Source organism: Chenopodium album, chromosome 14, assembly GCF_948465745.1.
Source record: "Chenopodium album chromosome 14, dcCheAlbu1.1, whole genome shotgun sequence".
Taxonomy (NCBI): Eukaryota; Viridiplantae; Streptophyta; class Magnoliopsida; order Caryophyllales; family Amaranthaceae; genus Chenopodium; species Chenopodium album.
In genome coordinates this window covers 21495006-21516214 of record NC_137847.1, presented here as the reverse complement: position 1 = coordinate 21516214, position 21209 = coordinate 21495006, and the positions used below count along the sequence as shown (strand labels likewise).

Here is a 21209-nt window from a genome sequence, read left to right as displayed (position 1 = left end):
ACTGATGTAGGCTCACAGATAAAAGAGATGGTATTAGGTTAAATTTGGCTCCATTTATCAAGTTAGATTTTTTTTTAATATTTATTTAATTATTATCATGGCAAAATGTACACTTCTCTAAGAGAGGAGTTTGTTTGACTCCACTTACAAAACCGACATCATATGAAGGCGTTCTATATTATGAACATCAATTTTGCTTACATTTTAATAAAACCAACTAAAACAGTTATTTGTGATAGGCATTCTATATTATTCATTTTATAAATTGTCATCTAACAAAGGCGTTCTATATAATTCTAGAGAACGCCTATCCAACTTAATAGTTATGTAATACGCGTTACTTTTTCCAATTTTTGTGGTAGTGAGGACAGACATCAAATTCCCAACCCGCCCATGCCACGAGGAAGATGCAGAGTATCCTTATTAACCCAATGCATACCTTTAGAATCAGAATGCGCCCAAAAAAATCGCATCAGTATGGAATCAATTTTCCCAGTCACGGAAAGCGGAAGCTCGTAGCAGGAAAGGACATGAGAAGCCATAGTCACCAGAATAGAGTTAATAATTATTAACTTCTGAGATTGAGAAAGCCTAATAGAATTAGGCAACTAATCCTGCCTACAATTTTGTCTTTGATGAACTGGAAATGATCCTTTTTTTGTCGATGAAGTCAATAGGAGCACCCAGATGATGATCGAGGACCAGAACTTGTTGCATTCGAAAAATCAATTTTAAAACCTCCTGCACTGTAAAACTAATATTCAGGCTAAACTTAATTAGAGATTTAGAAAGGTTAAGCTCCTCGCCCGTAATTTTAGTAAACCGTTGTATGATTTGGACAAAGTTGTGACATGTAGTAGATGAAGCACGAAAGAAAATAAGAGCATCATCGGCGAAAAATAGATGGGAAATAACAGGACTATTCCTTGAGAGCTTGATGCCCTGATACAACTTCAAATCTTGGCCTAGATGTAACATCCGCGAGAAAATATCCATGCAGAAAAGAAAGAGGTACGGAGAAATAGGGTCACCCTGGCGAAGACCACATTGTGGTTTAAATGGATCCGACGTCGTACCATTGATAAGAGACTTATAAGAGACCGTGGAGAGACATTGTTGAATCATTTGCAACCAACGAGTTGGAAACCCATAGGCCTTCAAGACCTGTAGAAGAAAACTCCAATGAATTCGGTCATAAGCTTTGCTCATATCAATTTTGATTGCCGCTAGCCAGTTAGTACCATATTTAGAAATGTTAATTTTCTCCATTAATTCATGACTGAGCAAAATGTTATCCGTCATAACTCTGCCTAGAACAAAGGCGTGTTGAGAATCTGAGATAAGAAGAGGCAGATACTGACGGAGTCTGGCAACCAAGCATTTCGAAACGCATTTATAAATTGTATTACAGAGGCTAATTGGACGTAGATGTCGCATCTCTGTTGGAGTCCCAATCTTCGGAATCATGACAAGAAGAGATTGATTCCACTATTTCAAAAGGAACCCTGTCTGAAAGAAACTTTGAACACCCGAGACAACCGAATCTCCAACCACATCCCAGTGTGTTTTGAAAAACTCAGTTCTAATCCCATCCGGACCAAGAGACTTACAGTTCCCTAAAGAAAACATGCCATCCCTTATTTTCGAAGCCAAAAAGGGTTTTTCCAAATTATTGAGTTGAGAAGAAGTGAGTCGAGGAAGATCTAATTCACGCAAGACAATGTCAATTTTCGGATCATAAGGTGGCAAATCATCACTCTTAAAAGTCTGTTTAAGAGATTTCACGACGATACTTTACACGTCCGTCTGACCATGTTGAAGAACACCTTGGTCATCAAGTAAGGAAGTAATATGACTCTTCTTCTAGCGGAATTTGACTTTAGAGAACAGTATCTTTGAGGGGCAATCACCTTTGAGTATCCAATTTTTCTTACAACGTTGTCTCCAAAATTGAAGTTGGAGTAAAACACTGTCCTTCGAAGTAACAATATTAGACATATACTAGGCCGCATCAGGAATGGTCTGAATTGACTCCTCTTCAATGGAGAGGTCCTTTGAAATTTTTTTCTAATCCACACCTTAAAATTTCTTATTGTTAAGACACCGGTTACGAATTAAAACCTTAACACGGTCCAAGTTTTTCGAAAGGATAAACATTGGAGAGCCCACAGAATTGCTTTGCCATGTGTGACGGACAAAATCATGTACCTGAGTATAGTTAAGGCACCAATTGTCTAATTGATAAGAACGATTTGACATCTGGTGGAAGGGAGAGTCGTCAAACACAATAGTAGCATGGTCAAAAACAAAGATCGGTTGATTGATGAGTCGACTATCTGGATAGTTTTGAAACTAATCAGAGGTCATATAGGAGCGATCCAGCCGTTGTAAAATAAGTTTGTGTGCTTCCCGATTGTTTGTCCAAGTGTAGGGAGGACCTTTGAAAGGAGTTGAAAGTAGACTAGATTTAATCTAAAATCAATAAAGGAATCCCAGCCCTTAATTACACTAGAACAACCCAACCTATCATAATGATGCTCTATTTGATTTAATATCACCAATAATCAAACAATTAGGAGCAACAGCAAGTAAATCTAAAATCAAACCCCCAAACTTGAGGTCTATCTTCGACAACAGGAGCACCGTAAACAAACATCACACATCTACTTATTTCATTAGGAACTTTTATATTACAAAGTGCAACGTTTGAACAACAAAAAACGCAAGAAACATCTTCTGAACCAAACCCAAAACCGTTAAACCCCCGCTACTACCATCCGAGTCAACCCCAAAAACCGAGGTAGGATTAGAAATAGAAAGTAAGCTAGTCACAACCGAGAGAGAAACTTTAGTTTCACTAAGAAACAAAAATTTAGGAACAAAATAGTGAAGTAACAAAAAAACATAAGGGAGCTTGGGGGAGTTAATGTCATTTAGACCCCGACAATTCCATGATGTAATAATCATGGACCCTTTGGGAGCTGTGAAGGGCCGGCCGCCGAACCAGCAGTTGCACACATAACAGAAGACAAAGTAGCATTAGTAGTAGTGACATTCGAAATGTTTCCTGCGCCAAAAGAACCAACAAAACCATCTAACTTCTGAATTTTAGAGTAGAAGTAACCCATCAGTCCGTAAGCTTCCTTTTGCATTTAGCTTGACCTGAATGAGCCTTTCTGAATTTCGCATTCAAAAAGGCAGTAGAAGAAGCCCCTTGAAAGCCAAAGTCTGCCCCAATTTCAATATCAGAGTAGCATTTTTCATGAGTAAAAAACCAAGGGGCGAAGGGGGTTTATAAGAGAAGGCCCCTTTGCTATATAAGTTGAGGTTCCTAATTTTGTGACGTTTTTGATACCAGGTAGAACCAGCATACCCAAAGAAAGGCGCCTGATCATAAGACCTACTTAGTGTAAAAGGACTATGTTGGTTTCGTTTTCTTGGCAGACACCTAGCAGACCCATTTGAAGATTGAGAAGCTTACGGTTTGTTGTTAGTGTGCAGCCCATTAAAAGAACTCAGGTTGAAAGGAACATTGGCAGCAAAAATATCATCAGTATTTTCATCAGCCAGCGAGAGAGTCACAAATAGAAAAGGGACATCAATGTCCATATGATTAGAAGAAGCACCAGGCACCTGGGCAGAAGGTAACACGCCCTGCTGTATCTCAGAATTTGAAGAGTCAGCAGTAGAGCAATTTGCACGATGCAGGGACGAAACAGAACTTGAAGAGTCTGAGATAAAGCTCTCCTCGAACGCAGCAGCCATTCTGAACCTTCCCCCTCCTCGAGTATGTGTCTGAGTTGCAGTAAAGGGTGCATAAGGATCCCCTGGAGGAATAGCAGGCCTTAAGTGTTCAGCATTAGCAGTAGCAGCCAATCTATTCTCCTCAAATATGGCAGCTCTATTTTCCTCAATAAACCAAGTAGACATAGGATTATGATACGACTTTGGCGTTGTGGGATTTGTCTCACAAGAGGTGAAGGAGTTTGTGCTCTGCCTAGAAGCAGAGTTCTCCGAAATAGAAGGCGTAGTAGCTGCGAATGCTTGTGTCATGTACCCATTTTGGTAGACACCATTTATGAGAATAAAATCAGGGTCGATGTTATCATTATCATCCTCATTATGCCCTGCCCCATTAGCATGCCCATTAGAAAGATTATTACCACCATGGCCAGAGGAATCAGAGTTGGAGTTATCAGGCAAAGCATCATCATCCGAACCTGAACTGCCAGCACCATTGTCATCATTATCCGGAGGTTCTTGATCCTCATTATCATCATCATTAAGCTCATCATCATTATTATCATCAGGATCCTCATCATTATCATCATTATTATCCGGATTATTGGCATAATTTTCATCATCATTATCCGAATTATTATCATCACCATTATCCGAATCATTATTACCGGCATCCAAATTAGCAGCCTCATCAAAACCCGAGGTATCCTCATGATATTCAAAATCTTGTTCTAAGATGATAAGGTTAACCCTAGTATTCCTAGTGTTGAAATTTTCCTGAGTTCCCTCCACCATATTAGTATATAAAGGCCATTGAAGAGGATTATAGTGCACCGACAACCCTTGAGCCTCAAAGGACTCCGTTTGAGAGTGAATTCTCCTTGTAGCTACATAATCCGAGCAGCTACAGAATTCCTCATAATGACCTACACAACCACACTTCTTACAAAATCTAAAAACTCCTTCATACCTAAAATAAATCCAAAGAGGAGCAAATTCACCGGGTACAAAACACCCAGGGATTAACGGCTTAGAGAGATCTACCATGACTTGGCCACGAAACTCTGGCTCCTCGGGGAGGCTATCACCATCATAATCAAGTGTTTCAACCAACCCTACAAGGTCTAGGGTTTTGACAGCCCACTCGGGATCAAGGAGCCCTAATGGAAGCCCGTAAACGGGAATCCACAATCTAGTCATGTCAAAATTAACAGAAGCAGGCACAGTGAACCTATTACACCTACGAACATTACAGGTTCTACCATCCAAAACGAAGGTGTGTTGCTCAAGTAAAGCCTCTACGTCCGCAACATGAGAGCGTGCAAAGATAAAGTAAACACCAGTACAATGGACAACAATATTACCTTGCTTGAGCCATTGAGTATCGACCATCTGTTGAACGATCGTGCCGCATGGAGGATTGGGCCAAAAGAAACGCCCAATAACAACTTTGTTCCAATCAATATTGGTGAGATAATGCTCCAAAGGCTCATTTAAATACACCCCCATCCGATACACGGTCCAATAATTGCGATTTGCCATTAATAGCTTGACAACAAAGGAAGAATATTTGTTTGGATTATGAGTAAATATAGGATAGTGAAAGAGAAACAAAACAAACAGAGTAGTTTTAATATTTTGAGGGGAACAACGAAGCTTGAGGAAAAAGGAGTAAAGGCTTTTGTAGAATATTGGAAATTTTAAAACCCACAATTAATCCTCAAAGGAGGAGGAGACACTGAAGATGTTTGCATGAACACCACGTGTAGTAACAAAGGAAAAAGGGTAAGCAAGCTTGAGAGTGGGGTACCTCAAGAACGAATGCTTGAGCACTACGGAAGCTTGTGAGGGAATTGTTTGATTAAATAAAACCTTTTAAAGGACTGAAATGCGTAGAAAACAGCTGCCTTGACACTGGAACCCACGATTAGCAACAAGGAAGTAACAAGAAAAGAGTATAAATGGAATTAAGAAGGTTAAAAAACCAAGAACAGAAGATAAGCCCTAGAAACCTAGTAATTATTAAACATAGTTTATTGCTGTTTTAAAAATAAAGGTTATTATTATTATGATTTTTATTATTATTATAATTATTGGCCACTAGTCGAAATTAGAGAGATAGGGTATAAATATTTAATTTAACCCTCATTTATCGTACTATGTGGGCCTGTTTTCTTGAGATTATTTTCAGTTCAGCTTCGATAGGTTTAGTTCAGTTCTTAATTTCTTTTTCTCATAAAAATATTCAGTTTAGTTCAGCTCCAATAAGTTCAGTTTAGTTCAGCTTAGTTCAGTTAAACAGAACAGGCCCTGTATATATTAAAATTATGTGGTGTTTACCGTAAGAGTACTATTTGAGTTGGTGAAAAAATTATATAGGATTATAAAAGCGTTTTGAGTACTTAATTAATCTTCGGATAAGATAAACGAGACGTGTTTTAAAAAAAAAACAGTTGCTCATCTTGAAGCTGCTATATTTTGTTGTGTCAAATATTAAATAATCTAGAGAGGTTTGATTTGCACATAAGGACATGAAAATTCTATTTATTTTGCAGCCAACCCAATATGAATTGTCGTATTTAGTCCTTTGGCCATATTTGTAAGAAATTTGATGTTAGAAGGATTGAGATGGGTTTTGGAGGAATTCTTCCTCTAGTCTCAGACATGCATTTACCAAGGCAGTTATATAAATGTAAGCTTATAAAAAGTCAAAAAGTTTTAGTTTAAAAAAAATCAATAGGTCTAAGTTGCACCATTGTGCACCTATTTTCACTACTAGAATTCGGGCAAATAACGACAGATTTTCAACGACAGCTATCAAAACTGTCGTAATTTTTTAATTTTACGACAGTTTTAGTAGTCGTCGTAATGTTACGACGGTTTTCTAAACTGTCGTTGATTTGCGACGGTTTTTGGCCAATAAAACTGTCGCAATAGACAGTAAAAATAATTATTAAAAAAAAAATTAATATTTACGACAGTTATTAACTGTCGCCAATTACGACGGTTTTGAAAACCGTCGTAATTTGCGACAGTTTATGGCTGTCGTAGAATTGATTTTTTTTTTAAAATGGGTATTTAAATACCCAACAAGCTAAGCCCACACCAAACCTTAATGGGTGTTGTTAAACGTCGCTCGCAAATTACATAGTAACGCTCCCATTTTTATAAGAAATTTCCTTTTCTACCCCTAGCATATAATTACGGATTTTGTACTCAACGAGTCACATATTTCACTCTCTAAGCTCATTCACTCTCATTTTCTCTCTCTAAAAATTTAAATCTGAAATTTTTTTAAAAATCTGAAATTTTTTAAAAAAATCTGAAATTTAACTCCTAAAAAAAAAAAAAAAAAAAACCATCACCAACAACCACCTTACAACCACCACTTGAAGAACAAGGCAAAGGGATGGCTGATCCGAGGCGAATTAGGGTGACTTACGGTGGTCGTGGATTAGGCGGCGGCGGCGAACAGGTAAAATTTTTTGGAAAAAAAAAAACAAAACGGAAATTGGGACTTCCGCCCAGAAATTCCGGAAGTCCCATGGAGGATCTGCCTGAAATTTCCGGATCCTCCATGGGATTTCCGGAATTTCTAGGCAGAAGTCCATATCCGCTTGAAATTTCCGGAAAATCCTTGGAGGATCCGAAAATTTTAGGCGGATCCTCCAAAAGACTTCCGGAATTTCTGGGCGGAAGTCCCAATTTCCTTTTTTTCGTGAATAAATCTTATTATTATTATGATTATTGTTATTTTTATGATTTTTATTATGATTATTATTATTATTATTATTATTATTATTATTATTATTATTATTATTATTATTATTATTATTATTATTATTATTATTATTATTATTATTATTATTATTAGCAGTAGTAATATGTTATTTTTAGCATGATTTTTGTGATTATGATTATTGTTGTTGTGATTATGATTGTTGTTGTTGTTGTTGTTGTTATTGGGATTATTATGTTATTAGTACATTATTTGTAATGTTATTGTTATATTTAGTAATAGTATTATTATTATTATTGTTATTATTATGATTGTTGTTATTTTTATGATTTTTATTATGATTATTTATATTATTATTCTTATTTTTGTTATTATGATTATTTATATTATTATTATTGTTATTTTTTTTTTGTTGAAACCTTATTATTCTTATTATTATTAGTAGTAGTATGTTATTGTTAGTTTATTTTTGTGATTATGATTATTATTATTCTTATTGTTGTTATTATGATTATTAATATTATTATTCTTATTTTTTTTTGTTGAAACCTTATTATTCTTATTATTATTAGTAGTAGTATGTTATTGTTAGTTTATTTTTGTGATTATGATTATTGTTTTTGCTATTGTGATTATTATGATTATGATTATATTTTAAAATTTGTGGTTGGTATGATTATTTTTTTGAGTATGATTTTTATTATTATTATTATTATTATTGTTGTTGTTGTTGTTGTTGTTGTTGTTGTTGTTGTTGTTGTTGTTGTTGTTGTTGTTGTTAATGGTGTGTTGGTATGAAATTAATTAATTTGAATAGTATTTTTTGTAGTCCAACTTTAAACAAGTAGTATTTTTTGTAATTATTACTGAAATTGGATTTTGTACTTATTTTATGTAGATCGAGGGTTCTGGTGCTCGACATGCAATATCACGACGTTTGAATGCGTCTGTTAGGAGACAATCATCTCGTTCAGCACCGTTTCAACCCGAGCAGCAATACGGGTCTACTAGTGGTTAGTCGGGAGACCAACAGTCAGAAAGTAGTCGGCCTATGTATTTGCCAGGTGGAGTACCTACATCTGACGAGGAGGAAGTCTCGGCTAGTCATTATGGTGGCCGGGATGAAGAATCGAGCCCCCCTCAGGATTATCATATGGTATATAGGGGTCAGTATGGGAGATTGTTGGTAGTGGATCGAGTCAGCCTACTACCAGCTCTGTAGAGGCATGGTTAGTGCAGGAGCCGATACCGAGTGGTCCTGAGGATGGGACTGTTATCCCTAGTTCTGGTGGTCACGTGGCATGATATATATGGATCGAGCAGGAGCGAGGTGTTTTGCGGTGTTTGAGTAGGTCAAAGCTGTGTCCTGACTTGGTTACGTGGCGAGGTAGTCAATCAGCGGAGAACCTCTAGTTGATTGATGGTAGTTGGTTGTCTCACTTGCCTGGGCTGATGTTTAAAAAACTTGATTGGTCGTTGATTTCTGCTTTTGTTGAGAGATGGCAGCCAGATACAAACACTTTTCATATGCCATTTGGAGAGATCACGATAATGTTGCACGATGTGTACAACATTCTTGGGCTACGTGTACATGGCAAGATGGTTACCACTACACCTAGCACGAACTACTTATGGGACGGGTGCTCGATTACCATGGATATGACTCCGGATGATTTGTCTGAGATTTGCGGCACAAAGACGATTTGGCAGGGTAGTGGGGTGTTGACTGATAAGATTTTTGAGTCGACATTGGAGGTTGAGAGGCAGTTTAGTGCTCAGTATACTGCGTACTTGTGGTTAGTGCTTGGAGGTTCACTTTTTATAGACAAGAGTGGTAATCGTACGCATCCTTCCTTCCTCCACGAGCTATGTTATATGGATGTCCCTATTAACGAGTACGCTTGGGGCACAACTGCACTGGCTTACTTGTTTAGGCAATTGGGCACGACATCACGGAAAGGTGCTGATTCGATCGCGGGTTGTCTCACGCTTCTGCAAGCGTGGATTTACGAGTACTTTTCGTGCTTTCGGCCTCAGCAGGGTACCTTGACGAGGGACCTTAATATCCCTCGTGCGTCTGCTTGGGATGTTGGAGCGGGATGTCCTAGCAAGAACTTGGAGCGCCTGATATCTTTTCGTACTAGAATTGATGCGCTGACTGACCGTGAGGTGAACTGGCTACCATACGGAGTTGATCCTGGACTTGGAGTGCCCCCCACTTTATTCATTAGCTGCATCCAGTACCGTAACATCATAGAGCCGTACATGCCTGATAGAGTGGTTCGACAGCTTGGTTTCGTGCAAGGCATTCCACGTGACATTATCAGGCCAGAGAAGGCCAAGAGGCCGACTAACTTGAAGATGTACCGGGTAGACTTCTCGATCGAGATGACAGATGTGATGTGGAGGAGGTTTGTCCCTAGGGTATCTCAGAGTGTAGTTTTAGGTGCCCTCACCAGACTTAGTGTTGGAGCTCCTTCTGTTACGCCTAGTTACATGCAGTGGTTGTACAGGTTTTCTCACCCCTCGGGTATCTCCAGGTCCAGCAGTTACAAGCAATCTACCAGAGCGGACTAACACTGATTATGTAAGTTTTTGCGTTTATTTTACTATTTAGAATGACTTATAATAATTGTTATTTATATAATATGTTATTATGTGATTTGCAGTGGATGAGTCGGTCCATGGAGATTCACCAAAGAGCACTGGCTGAGTATCCTCACATGTCTAGTGAGACTAGGACAATGACGGAGAAGCTTGTATTTGATTGGAAGTCAAAAATGGGACTCTAGATTGCTTTTTTGGTCGTGTTAGTGGTTTTTATGTGAACTTGTTTGAATTGCTTTATATTTCTTTTTTATTAGTCATGTACAATAAGAACTGGACAGTGTATATTTCTTAGTTTTTGTTACACCTACTATCTAACTAATGCATCCCACATGTTCCTTCTAGCTTCATATTGTTGATCCCATCCATTAACACTAGCCTCGTGGTGCTCAGTCCACCAACAGGCGATCGGCGGGAGAGGTGAATCAGGTGCAAGGTCAAGACGGATGAAATGTGATCCACCAACTGTAGCAATTACGAATTCCCGACTCGGTGACAGGACCCCGTTTCGTGCCCTCAGCGGTAACACTGTGATGCATGGGTAGTAGCAAGTTGGTACTAGGCCTACCCCGAGACAAATCACCCTTGCGTTGAACCACATAGCAATAGGAAATAAATCTTGAATAGTTACCATCCAATGCTGCTCCCCAACAGCCCCACCATCCCATCGAATACGCTCTATGTTCATCTATAGTCGTCCAAGCCCATAAATCCGTTCGTACAAATCAGGATGACCGGCAATCTCGTTCGCTATTGTTTCCCGAGCGTCAAACCATAGGCCCTGATCACCAAAGAAGAAGTCGGTGACACAACGAAAGCCACAGTTCCCATCACCAATGACATCCTTCCAAGACGTAATGTACGGCAACATCGGGCCCGGAAGTTGGTTCAAATACCTGCATTGACTAATGTCACACGGATCTGCTGCACATAATTACAAAGATTAATTATTAGTAAAGCTACAAGATGAAATACATATAATTTTTAAAATCACTAGACTTTTAATATTACCTGTTTCTTGGTCACCACCACGTTGACTGTATTGACGATTCACATGCTCGAAATAACTTCGATCACACCTGGTGTCATTGTTCCTCCGTCGACCACGAACGTTGAGGTTTACATGTGGTTCTTCAAGTTGTGTATGATCCGGGTGCAGCTCCTCTTTAATGATGTGCGATAAATTTCGATGTACAGCAGGATCACTTTCCATGACTTCATCAACCAGGGAACGAAAATGTGCAGCCTCCTCGGTCGAATCGTTAACAAATTCTGGAATGTTAACACCATCACCAATAACCAAAGTCTTCCAGAAAGAATGAATTTGGCTGCTATACAAGCCTGTCTGTGCAACTAGCGAATCATGTATCTGGCAGGCAGACGGTACACCATGAGTCACACGCATAGCACATCCACAGCGTTCATAAACCTGGTAACTCAAATCCCGCATCCTTTAGGTCTCCGCATGAAGTAATTTCAAGCAATGTTGAGACACTTTGCCATTTATACGTGACAGTGGCAATTGTCTGTACATCTCCCCAATTTTAGACCTTGATGCCTCCAAACTATTACGAATTTCAATAATTCGATTACCGATATGACAATGGACTCGGGCCCATACGGTATCCAAAGAACCTACCATTGATTCCAATTAGTAAAAACATTTTGCTATTATTTATTATAATTACAGTTACGAAATAAAGACAACAACTAATATAGTAAAACAACTAACCTGTGGATGATTCAAACCACGTTTTCACTGCTGAATGTTGGCTCTCAACTCTACAGTTAGTGGTGTTACCAAAGTGAAGAATTTGGTTCGTCCAATACGTCACAAATTTGGTTTTATGACACAGCCATGTTCCCTCAACGTACTCAATCACTGCCGGAAAACTTGCCCACCTTGCTTTCATGGTAGCCAGAGCATGATCATACTCCACCTCAGTTGATGCATCCATAATACGTTTCCATTTGCCATTTTTAAAGCTGGCACCAATCTTCTTGTTTTTGAACATCTTCGTCACCCTAGCCTCCACATCTTTGTTAATGTGCCATCGACATAGTAAATGCGACGCCCCTGGAAACACTTCTCTCAAAGCCGCACATAGCCCAAGTTCACGGTCTGACAAAAATACCGATGGCTCTTTATCAAACCCAAACAATTCCCTTAATCTCTACAACACCCACCGATAGCTAGCCGTGCACTCGTTGCGCATGAAAACATAACCAACTAGAAAATTCTGGTTTGTCGGTGTCACGCCTACTATCTCAAAAAACGGCATGCCATATCGATTGGTCTTGTAAGTAGAAACCATCCCTATGACGTGTGGGTATGTGCGGAGTATGTTGACCGTGATCGGGTGCACCATAAATGCATGTTGCAAGACGTTGAGATCATCGGACATGACCCAGTAAATGTACTTACTCTCTCTCGCCAAATGAAGAAATTGCTGAACAACTCCTCTTCCTTCGGACATCTCCATCCTGAAGTCATTCCGACAGTTGTAAATGTGCCTAATGTTTGGATGATCATCAGGAAATTGCTCTGCAATAGTTGCCATGATGTTACGGGGCGCAACCTTGGACTTTGTCATGTCACGCACAACCTGTTTTGCACCCGGGCTCAATCCGCTCACTTTACGATAACCCTCTTCATACACAATCATTGGGTGGTTATGTGTCCCGGTGTGATCATTTTTCGCACGGATCTTCCAACTATCAGTGCTGACTTCATAATATATCTTGATGTAGAAAGGACAACCATTAGCTTTGGTTTTTGTGTCTTTCCGTATCGCGTTCTCCAAATCTCTCGGCTTGTTCCTCCGTGACCGATCACATATCTCAAATATCGATACGGCCGACCATCTCTGGTTTTGTTATAAGACGATTTCACCAAAATAAATCCCAGATTTATGGAAACAGCATCCGCCCATGTAACCGCATCCTCAAACGTTGGAAATAACGTATCCGTGACGAAATTTCCACTATAATTCACACCGTCACTGCTGTCTTCAGATTTTATATCCTATACAAATTAAACAAAACGACGGTTTATGTCATTATGTTCTTTTTTATAATATTAATAATAATATTTATAAAACAATATTACAGCTAATAATATTATTAACATTAATAACTAATATTAATAATAACAACAATCATAATAGCAACAACAATAATCATAAACACCACCAACAACAATAACAATATTAATAATACAAATAACAAAATAATTAATACCCTAACATAATAATAATAATATTAATAATAATAATAATAATAATAAGGTTTCAAAAAATAAAATTACTAAAAATAATAATATTACTACTAATAACAACAACAATTATCAAACAATAATAACATTATTACTAATTACTCAAATTATTAAAAACTAAATCACAACAACAATTAAAAAAAAATTAATTAACTTAAACAATATTACAACTAATAATATTTATAAAACAATATTACAACTAATAATATTATTAACATTAATAACTAATACTAATAATAACAACAATCATAATAGCAACAACAATAATCATAAACACCACCAACAACAATAACAATATTAATAATATAAATAACAAAACAATTAATACCCTAACATAATTACTAATTATTAATAATAATAGTAATAATAATAATAATAATAAGGTTTCAAAAAATAAAATTACTACTACTACTACTACTACTACTACTACTACTACTACTACTAATAATAATAATAATAATAATAATAATAATAATAATAATATTACTACTAATAACAACAACAATTACAAAACAATAATAACATTATTAAAAACTAAATCACAACAACAATTAAAAAAAAAATTAACTTAAAAAAAAATGAAAAATGGGACATCCGCCCAAAAATTCCGGATGTCCCATGGTGGATCCGCCTGAAATTTCCGGATCCACCATGGAACATCCGGAAATTTTGGGCGGATCTATACTTCCGCCTAAAATTTTCGGATGTTCCATGGTGGATCCGGAAATTTCAGGCGGATCCACCATGGGACAACCGGAATTTTTAGGCGGATGTCCCATTATCAGAAAATAAAAAAAAAAAATCTTACAGAATGTTCCGACGCATTCTCCGGCGTACGGATGTCCCAGTCATCCAAGACCCGTCGGAAAAAACTTGATGATTAAATTTTAAAAAAAAAACGATTTAAGGTGGTCGTGGGGACCAATTTGGTTTGAAGGACGTGGGGACCGATGTAGTTGGCTCGGGATTCACGGTGTACTACTTTGAGGGGACCGTTAGTATATAAAATGTGCATGAAGGGAACAAAGTCCTTTTTAAATAATACAACTTGCATAAAGGGCATCTTTGTCCATTCAAGTCAAAATGGGAGCGTTACTATGTAAAATGGGAGCGATGAATAGCAATTCACAACCCTAATACTTTCCGCCGTTTTCATGTCTCCTTTCTCTTTCTCAATTCATCTTCTCTATCCTCTCTCCTCTTCCAGATTCTCTTTTTCTCTGATATTTTCCCCTCTTCTCCTCCTCTCTTTTCTTATCTTCTCTCTGTTCTCATCCTCCTTTCCTTTGTTTCTCATCCTCTTTTCCGCTCTTTCTTGTGTTAAAAACAATGGAGAAGGTGGCGAAGGGAAATTCGTGTGTTTGAGGTTATATTTCGTGACATTGAGGTTTTGTTTTGTCAAATTCGACCATAAAAATTCCAGATCTGGAGTTTTTATGGTCGAATTTGACAATCAATACCCAAAGAAAAGGAAATTTTCGAAGGTATGTTAAATTTTTTGTTTTTTTTCGTTTTTGTTATTGTGGTTTTTGTTTATATTCTAATATTTTTGGTCTAAATTCATTATTTTGTGTTGTTTGTTCGTTTGATTTTTTTTTCCATTTATTTTCCTGTTGTTTTCGTTTATTTTCGTTTGATTTTGTTATGCTTTGTTTATTTTCTTTTGATTTATTGTGGCCTTTTTTGTTCAAATTTGTACTGTTAAGATAATTTCTGTTTTTTCTTTCACTTTTTGTTCAATTTTTTGTGAATTTCCGAAGGTATGCTAAATATTTTGTATTTTTTGTTTTTATTATTGTTGTTTTTGTTTATTTTCCATTTAATTTTTTTTTATTTTTCGTTTATTCGTTTGATTTTTTTATTTGTTTGATCCAGTGAATTTGTGGTTTTTGGAGTTGTTGGATTTTGGATTCTTTTGGTTTCCTTTCAGATATAGGGTTGTTTGTGGGTTTTAATGTCTTTTATGGGTTAATTTGGTGGTTTTCGGAGGCGGTTGGTGGTGGTTACTGGTTAAACGAGGGATGTTGTGGCTGGGTTGAGGGTTTCGTTTTTTTTTAATTTTTTGCGACGGCTAGCCGTCGTTAAAGTGAGTTTTTGCGACAGTTTTCATGGTTGTCGTAGTTTTTGCGACGGTTTTAAGCTGTCGCAGATTAAGTACAGCGACAAAAAATTAAATTGTCGTTGAAATTAATAAAACCGTCGTAAAAAAAGTTTGCGACAACCTAATTGTCGTAAAATTGAAATTTTGCGACAATTGATATTACGACAAACTAATTACGCCAGTTGACTGTCACAACAATTTTTTGCGACGGTTTTTGCTATTTTTACAACAGATTTTGGCTGTCGCAAAATAGCTTATTTCTTGTAGTGTTTAGATGCAACACCAACCCACAAACCCTTTTTCAAACACGCCCCATTAGAAAAGCCCCAAACCAAATTAAACCAAAATACAGCCCACCCAAAAAATCAACATATTTTTAAAATACAGCCCATTCAACCATCACTTTCAGCATCTACTCCCTCCGTGTTTTTTTAAGTGTTACAGTTTGACCGGCACTAAATTTTAGGCAAATTAATTGGCTTAAATAAAATAAGAGGTAAGTGGGGTAGGTGGAGTATTAAAAAATTGTAAAAGAAAATAGTGGGGTTAATAGTTTATTGAAAAGTAATGAATGTGAGAGGAAAGATATAATAAAAAATAGTAGTAGTGGGTTTGGGTGGGGACCATGAGAGGAGAGAGATATAATATTTTAATGTAGTTTTTTGCCAAAAAAGGAAGTGTAACACTTATTAAAACACGGCCGAATTTGGTAAGTGTAACACTTATTAAATCACGGAGGGAGTATTATTTTTTTAATATAATTTTTTTTTAAAAAAATGAAACTCTTAATCTTAAATTTAAATTTTTGAAATTTATTACTCCTCTCTTTGATTTTCTCTCCCTAACAATCAATCACAATTCACTCTCTCTTCAAAAACAAACATGAATATTTGAGATGAGATGAAAAACCAAACGGATTCTCCCAAAGAAGGCAATTTTATGTGAATTTCACTTAATTTTGTTTGAATTTATATGATTATCACTTAATTTTGTTTGAATATTGTTCAATAGTCTATTGTTCGAAATTTTTTATTGGAATTGTCAAAAAAATTAGTGAAATCAAACGGATACCTTATGTTCACATTCTGAAACGCATATGTTCATATTTTGAATTCTTATGTTCATATTTTGAATACTTATGTTCACTTTCTGAAATGCATATGTTCATATTTTTTATACATATGTTCACTTTCTTAAATTCTTATGTTCATATTTTGAATCCTTTTGTAAACTTTCTGAAATGCTTATGTAAACTTTCTGAAATGCATATATTCACTTTCTAAATCCATAAGTTCATATTTTTGTATGTATATGTTCACCTTCTGAAATGCTTAATTATGTTCATACGCATTCAAAAATGAACCAATGCATATGTTCATATTTTGAATGCGTATGTTCATTTTCTAAAATGCATATGTTCATATTTTCAATACTTATAATGCGTATTTTTCATAATCACTTTATTTTTTATTTCTTCAATTTTCTTATGATCATAATTAAAGGTCGTAAATTCAATTCATATGAATACATGTTCACAAACCTAATCAAATTGATCAAAATTCATTACAAAATCACCAAAAAAAAAATCAAAATTCATACATAAATCAAAGTGATATAAATTAAACTAAATACAATTACAATTGAATATAACCTAAAAAAAAATCTAATTACAATCAACAAAACAAAACACATCTTGGAATAAAAACTTATTCCATAGTAAGCAATAAAATCAATCGAGAAAGTGAAACAGAAGAGAAAAAAAAGAAAGCAGAGGAGAGAGAAAATGAAGAACGAAAGAGGAAAAACAGAGGTGAATCAAATTTTGATGAAAATTATGATCGAAACTTTGATAAAAAAATATTGATTAAAATTATTATAGGAAAGAAAAGTGAAGAGAAAAACTAGTACAATCAACTAGTGTTCATCACCTATTACAAATTGACAAATACCCAAAAATTGTATATCAATCACAAATTTAGAAAATATAACCAATTAAACTAAGTTACAAATCAATAACATAAACTAAGTTCTATCAACAATCTCTTGAAGATTCCAATTAAATCCATCACGAATCAACGAAAATATAAAAAATGGAGGAGAGAGAAAATTTTAATACAAGAAGATATTGTCAAATATAGTGGAGAGAGAAAATTTCAACAAAAATTAAGAATTCAGTAAAGAATTTGAAAAAAAGAGAAAAATTTATGTGAAAATTAAGAAATAAGGAAAGAAATAAAATAGGAAGAAGATTGAAGGGAGGAGATGAAGTAATATATACCAATACTCCAAAGTATAGTAGTACATAGTATATATATGCAGGGGTGTCAATCGAGTTTTCGGTTCAGTTTTGGGTTCGGTTTATCGGTTTTCGGTTTATAACAGGTCAGTTTTTAACGGGTTAGAATTATTAATGGGTCAGTTTGGTTTGGTTTATTTTTATTACAGTTTCTTTTCGGGTCGGATTCTAATCGGGTCGGGTTATAATTGGTTCGGGTCATAATCGGTTCGAGTTAAATTCGGTCAGTTTAAAAACGGGGTTTGTCAGTTTAAAGTGGGTTTTGGGTCAACACATATTGGGTTCTAATCGGGTCGGATTGTAATCGATTCGGGTTGTAATCGGTTCAAGTTGAACTCGGTCGATTTGACAACTGGTTTCGCCAGTTTTAAATGGGTTTCGTTAACGTATATCGTCTTGTATATCCTCAATATTCTTTTATTAGTTATTCCAGTAGATCATACGAAGTATTAATTAGTTGTTTAACTTTATGTCCCTTTTTTGTATAATGATTTTAAGGATCAAATAATAATAACAAATCTAGAGTTAGCTTTTGATTTAGATTTTTAATTTTTTTAATACAATATAGTGTTCCATAAGCCATTACTTGTTAGAGGACGATAATATTTTAGCATAAGAGTTTCAATGACATCAAAATTCCAAACCTTTTCAATATAAATACTTTGTAATTCAAATTAAACCCTTTTGTTTTATTATTGATAAAATATACCCAAAAAAAAGAAAAAAAACTCTACGGTCATAACGAGTTACGGACTTATGAGTTGTAAATGGTTCGGTCATAACTTATTACGGTTTATAAACGGTTCAATCCTAACCAATTACAGGTTGTAAACGATTTGGGTTTATCAGGTATTTGTTGGGTTTAAACGGTTTCGGTTTACAATGGGTCGGGTTGCTATTGGGTTCGGAAGTACTCGGTTCAGGTTGTTCTCGGTTTCGGGTTGTATCAGTTCGGCTTGATAGCAGGTACGGTTCTCAAACATTCGGATCGGTTCAGTTTTAGATTTTAAAAAATTGGGTCGGGTCGGTTTAAGGTTTTAAAATAACAGGTTCTTAGCGGTTCAGTTCCTTTTCGGAACAGTTCAAAACGGTTCACATTCACCAGTTCGGGTCAGTTTTTAACAGTTCTATATATATGCGTTTGGTGTATAAAATGGGGTATTTGATGGGTGGTGCAGTTAGATGCACAAGAGTGCATCTAAGAATATGCGTAAAATTACGGAGGGAAGACCAATACATTGGGCCTAAAAAATTGAACCCAATTAACGGAAAACATACAAGCCCTAAGATTTAGTTGGTCCAACTTTTTTTTTTCCTTTATTGTGCTTTTTTTTTTTTTTTTTTTTTTTTTTTTTTTTTTTTCATTTTTGGAAAAACTTAAGTCGATTTTGTTGTATCAGTTAGTTGGTAGTTAGTTTTCCCGCCCCTTAACATTTGGAGCTTCTCTTATAAAAACCCCACAAGTCAGAAAGTCACCTACTCATTTACATAAATTTCTTATTTCTTAATTAGATTACCCCAAACACTCCACAACTCAAGCAATCGCTCATTTTCTTTCTCTTCACAACGACCCTTTTCTTCCAACTCCCTCCTTATAATGCAAACCCAGAAAATGAAAACTCGACACGGCGACGCGTGGCCGGAAGACATGAAGTTATATCCAGACTTATGGAAGGTGGTATTTCAGAAGCTGCCGGTGAAAACACTACTACGATTACGAGACGTCTGCAAATCTTGGCGTACAATAATCGATTCCCCTGCTTTCATTACAGAACACTTTCAACATTTCAACGACAATTCTTACAAGAATCGGTTACTACTAGTTGAAAGAACTGGACGCAATGAAAGGTCTAAACTAGTAATCAGAGTTGTTAAGCCCACATTTGAAGAAATTGCCCAAATTACTACTGTACATGGAGATTGCAGGGTTTGGGATATCTTGAATGGTTTGTTTTTGTTCCAAGAATATGTTGATATTGATACACAAACACAGTATCCATTGTTGAGGATATGTAACCCATATGTTACAAAAACTTTGATACTTCCTCCTTGTCCGATGCTCGACCGCCTCATCAACAAATTTGTTCTGGGGTTTGATCCTTCTACTGAAGATTACAAGGTGATTGGATTTAGAATAAGGAAATTATCGTCAGAGATCGTGGTTTATTCACGTAAAAATAATTGTTGGAAGACCAAGACTGTTGAGATGAATGATGCAATTCCGTTTAGTAGTATGCAATTTCAGCATCATTTCTGTCAAGGGGCTGCGCATTGGATGATGAGCGATGGAGCTCGAAAAGATGGCGAGTTCGAATACACCCATGTTCTTTCCTTAGATTTTCGGAGGGAGGAATTTCGATGTGTTGAATTGCCTGAGAGGCGAATGATAAAGTTTCTGTTTGTTTTAGGCAAATCTTTAGCAGTATTTGGTATTTCTGCTGAGAGTAGCAATATATGGATTTTGAGAGAGGATGTTGGAGAGCGCGTGCCCAAAAAGCGGTGGTATCTGTACGATAGCAAAAAATCGAGTTTAGATGCATATAACTTCTTTCAACAGAACGATATTGGAAGGGTTACTTGTGATGAAGACTCTGGTAAAATTTTCGGTCTAACTTTGGTTTTTTCTGAAATGAAACTGATGTCTTATAACATTACTAGCCAGCAGAGAGAAATTTGTGTAAGGACTGTTGGTAATCAAATATGTTATGCAGATACTTATGTCGAGAGCTTAGTGAATCCTCTAAAGAGACCCAAAGGTGATTAACAGGTACATAAGCATGGCTTCTATCAACTTACAAGTTGTTAACCACTTAAAAATTTTAGAATAAACCAATTAGAGAGTACTGTAATAAATATTTCTCAGAACATTTTTTAATTTCTTTTGTTGTGACATTAGGACAATTGTTGTACTGCTTCCATTCCTCGGAATGTCGTATTAGAGACTTGCATAAGAGTTTCATTGTGTTAGTGATTTTGATGGTTCGTTTTTTTTTTTTTTTCTAGATTCATTATGTAAACAGCATGCAGAAACAATTTAGCCTTTTTCTTTAGCGTGATATTGGATTCATTAAAGGAACTGTTTGGTGCTTTATTGTAGATGTATGAACTTGGTTTCTTTTGCTACGATTTCATATGGATACATCGCAAATACCTATAATCTTCGTTTTCGCATTCATGTTTAATAGCAGCTGTTAAAATTTGTAGTTGATGGAGGTGGTATAGGCACCCTTTGCCTAGCTTGCAATGGTATTTGCAATAAGAGTGTCACAGAATGTATACATTAAGCTAGCAGACATGAGATTTGTATCTTGATTCCACCATTATTTACGAAATGTTATGCAAACTTTCATTCATACTTGGATTGAAAGTATTGAATATATATGTTTAGTATCTGTGTTTTAATAGTAGTTCTTCTAGAATCTGGTGCTTTGTGTCGGCCAGTACCTTTCGT

General features: G+C 36.1%; 1 protein-coding gene across 1 annotated transcript; it reads left to right on the top strand.

Annotated features, from left to right (window-relative positions):
* Nucleotides 1-19406: 19406 nt before the first annotated feature.
* On the top strand, nucleotides 19407-20522 carry LOC145577899 (putative F-box/LRR-repeat/kelch-repeat protein At1g11620). Its single transcript, XM_081635319.1, has one exon. It carries the CDS (start codon nucleotides 19407-19409, stop codon nucleotides 20520-20522), a length of 1116 nt encoding a protein of 371 aa, XP_081491445.1.
* Nucleotides 20523-21209: the final 687 nt, after the last annotated feature.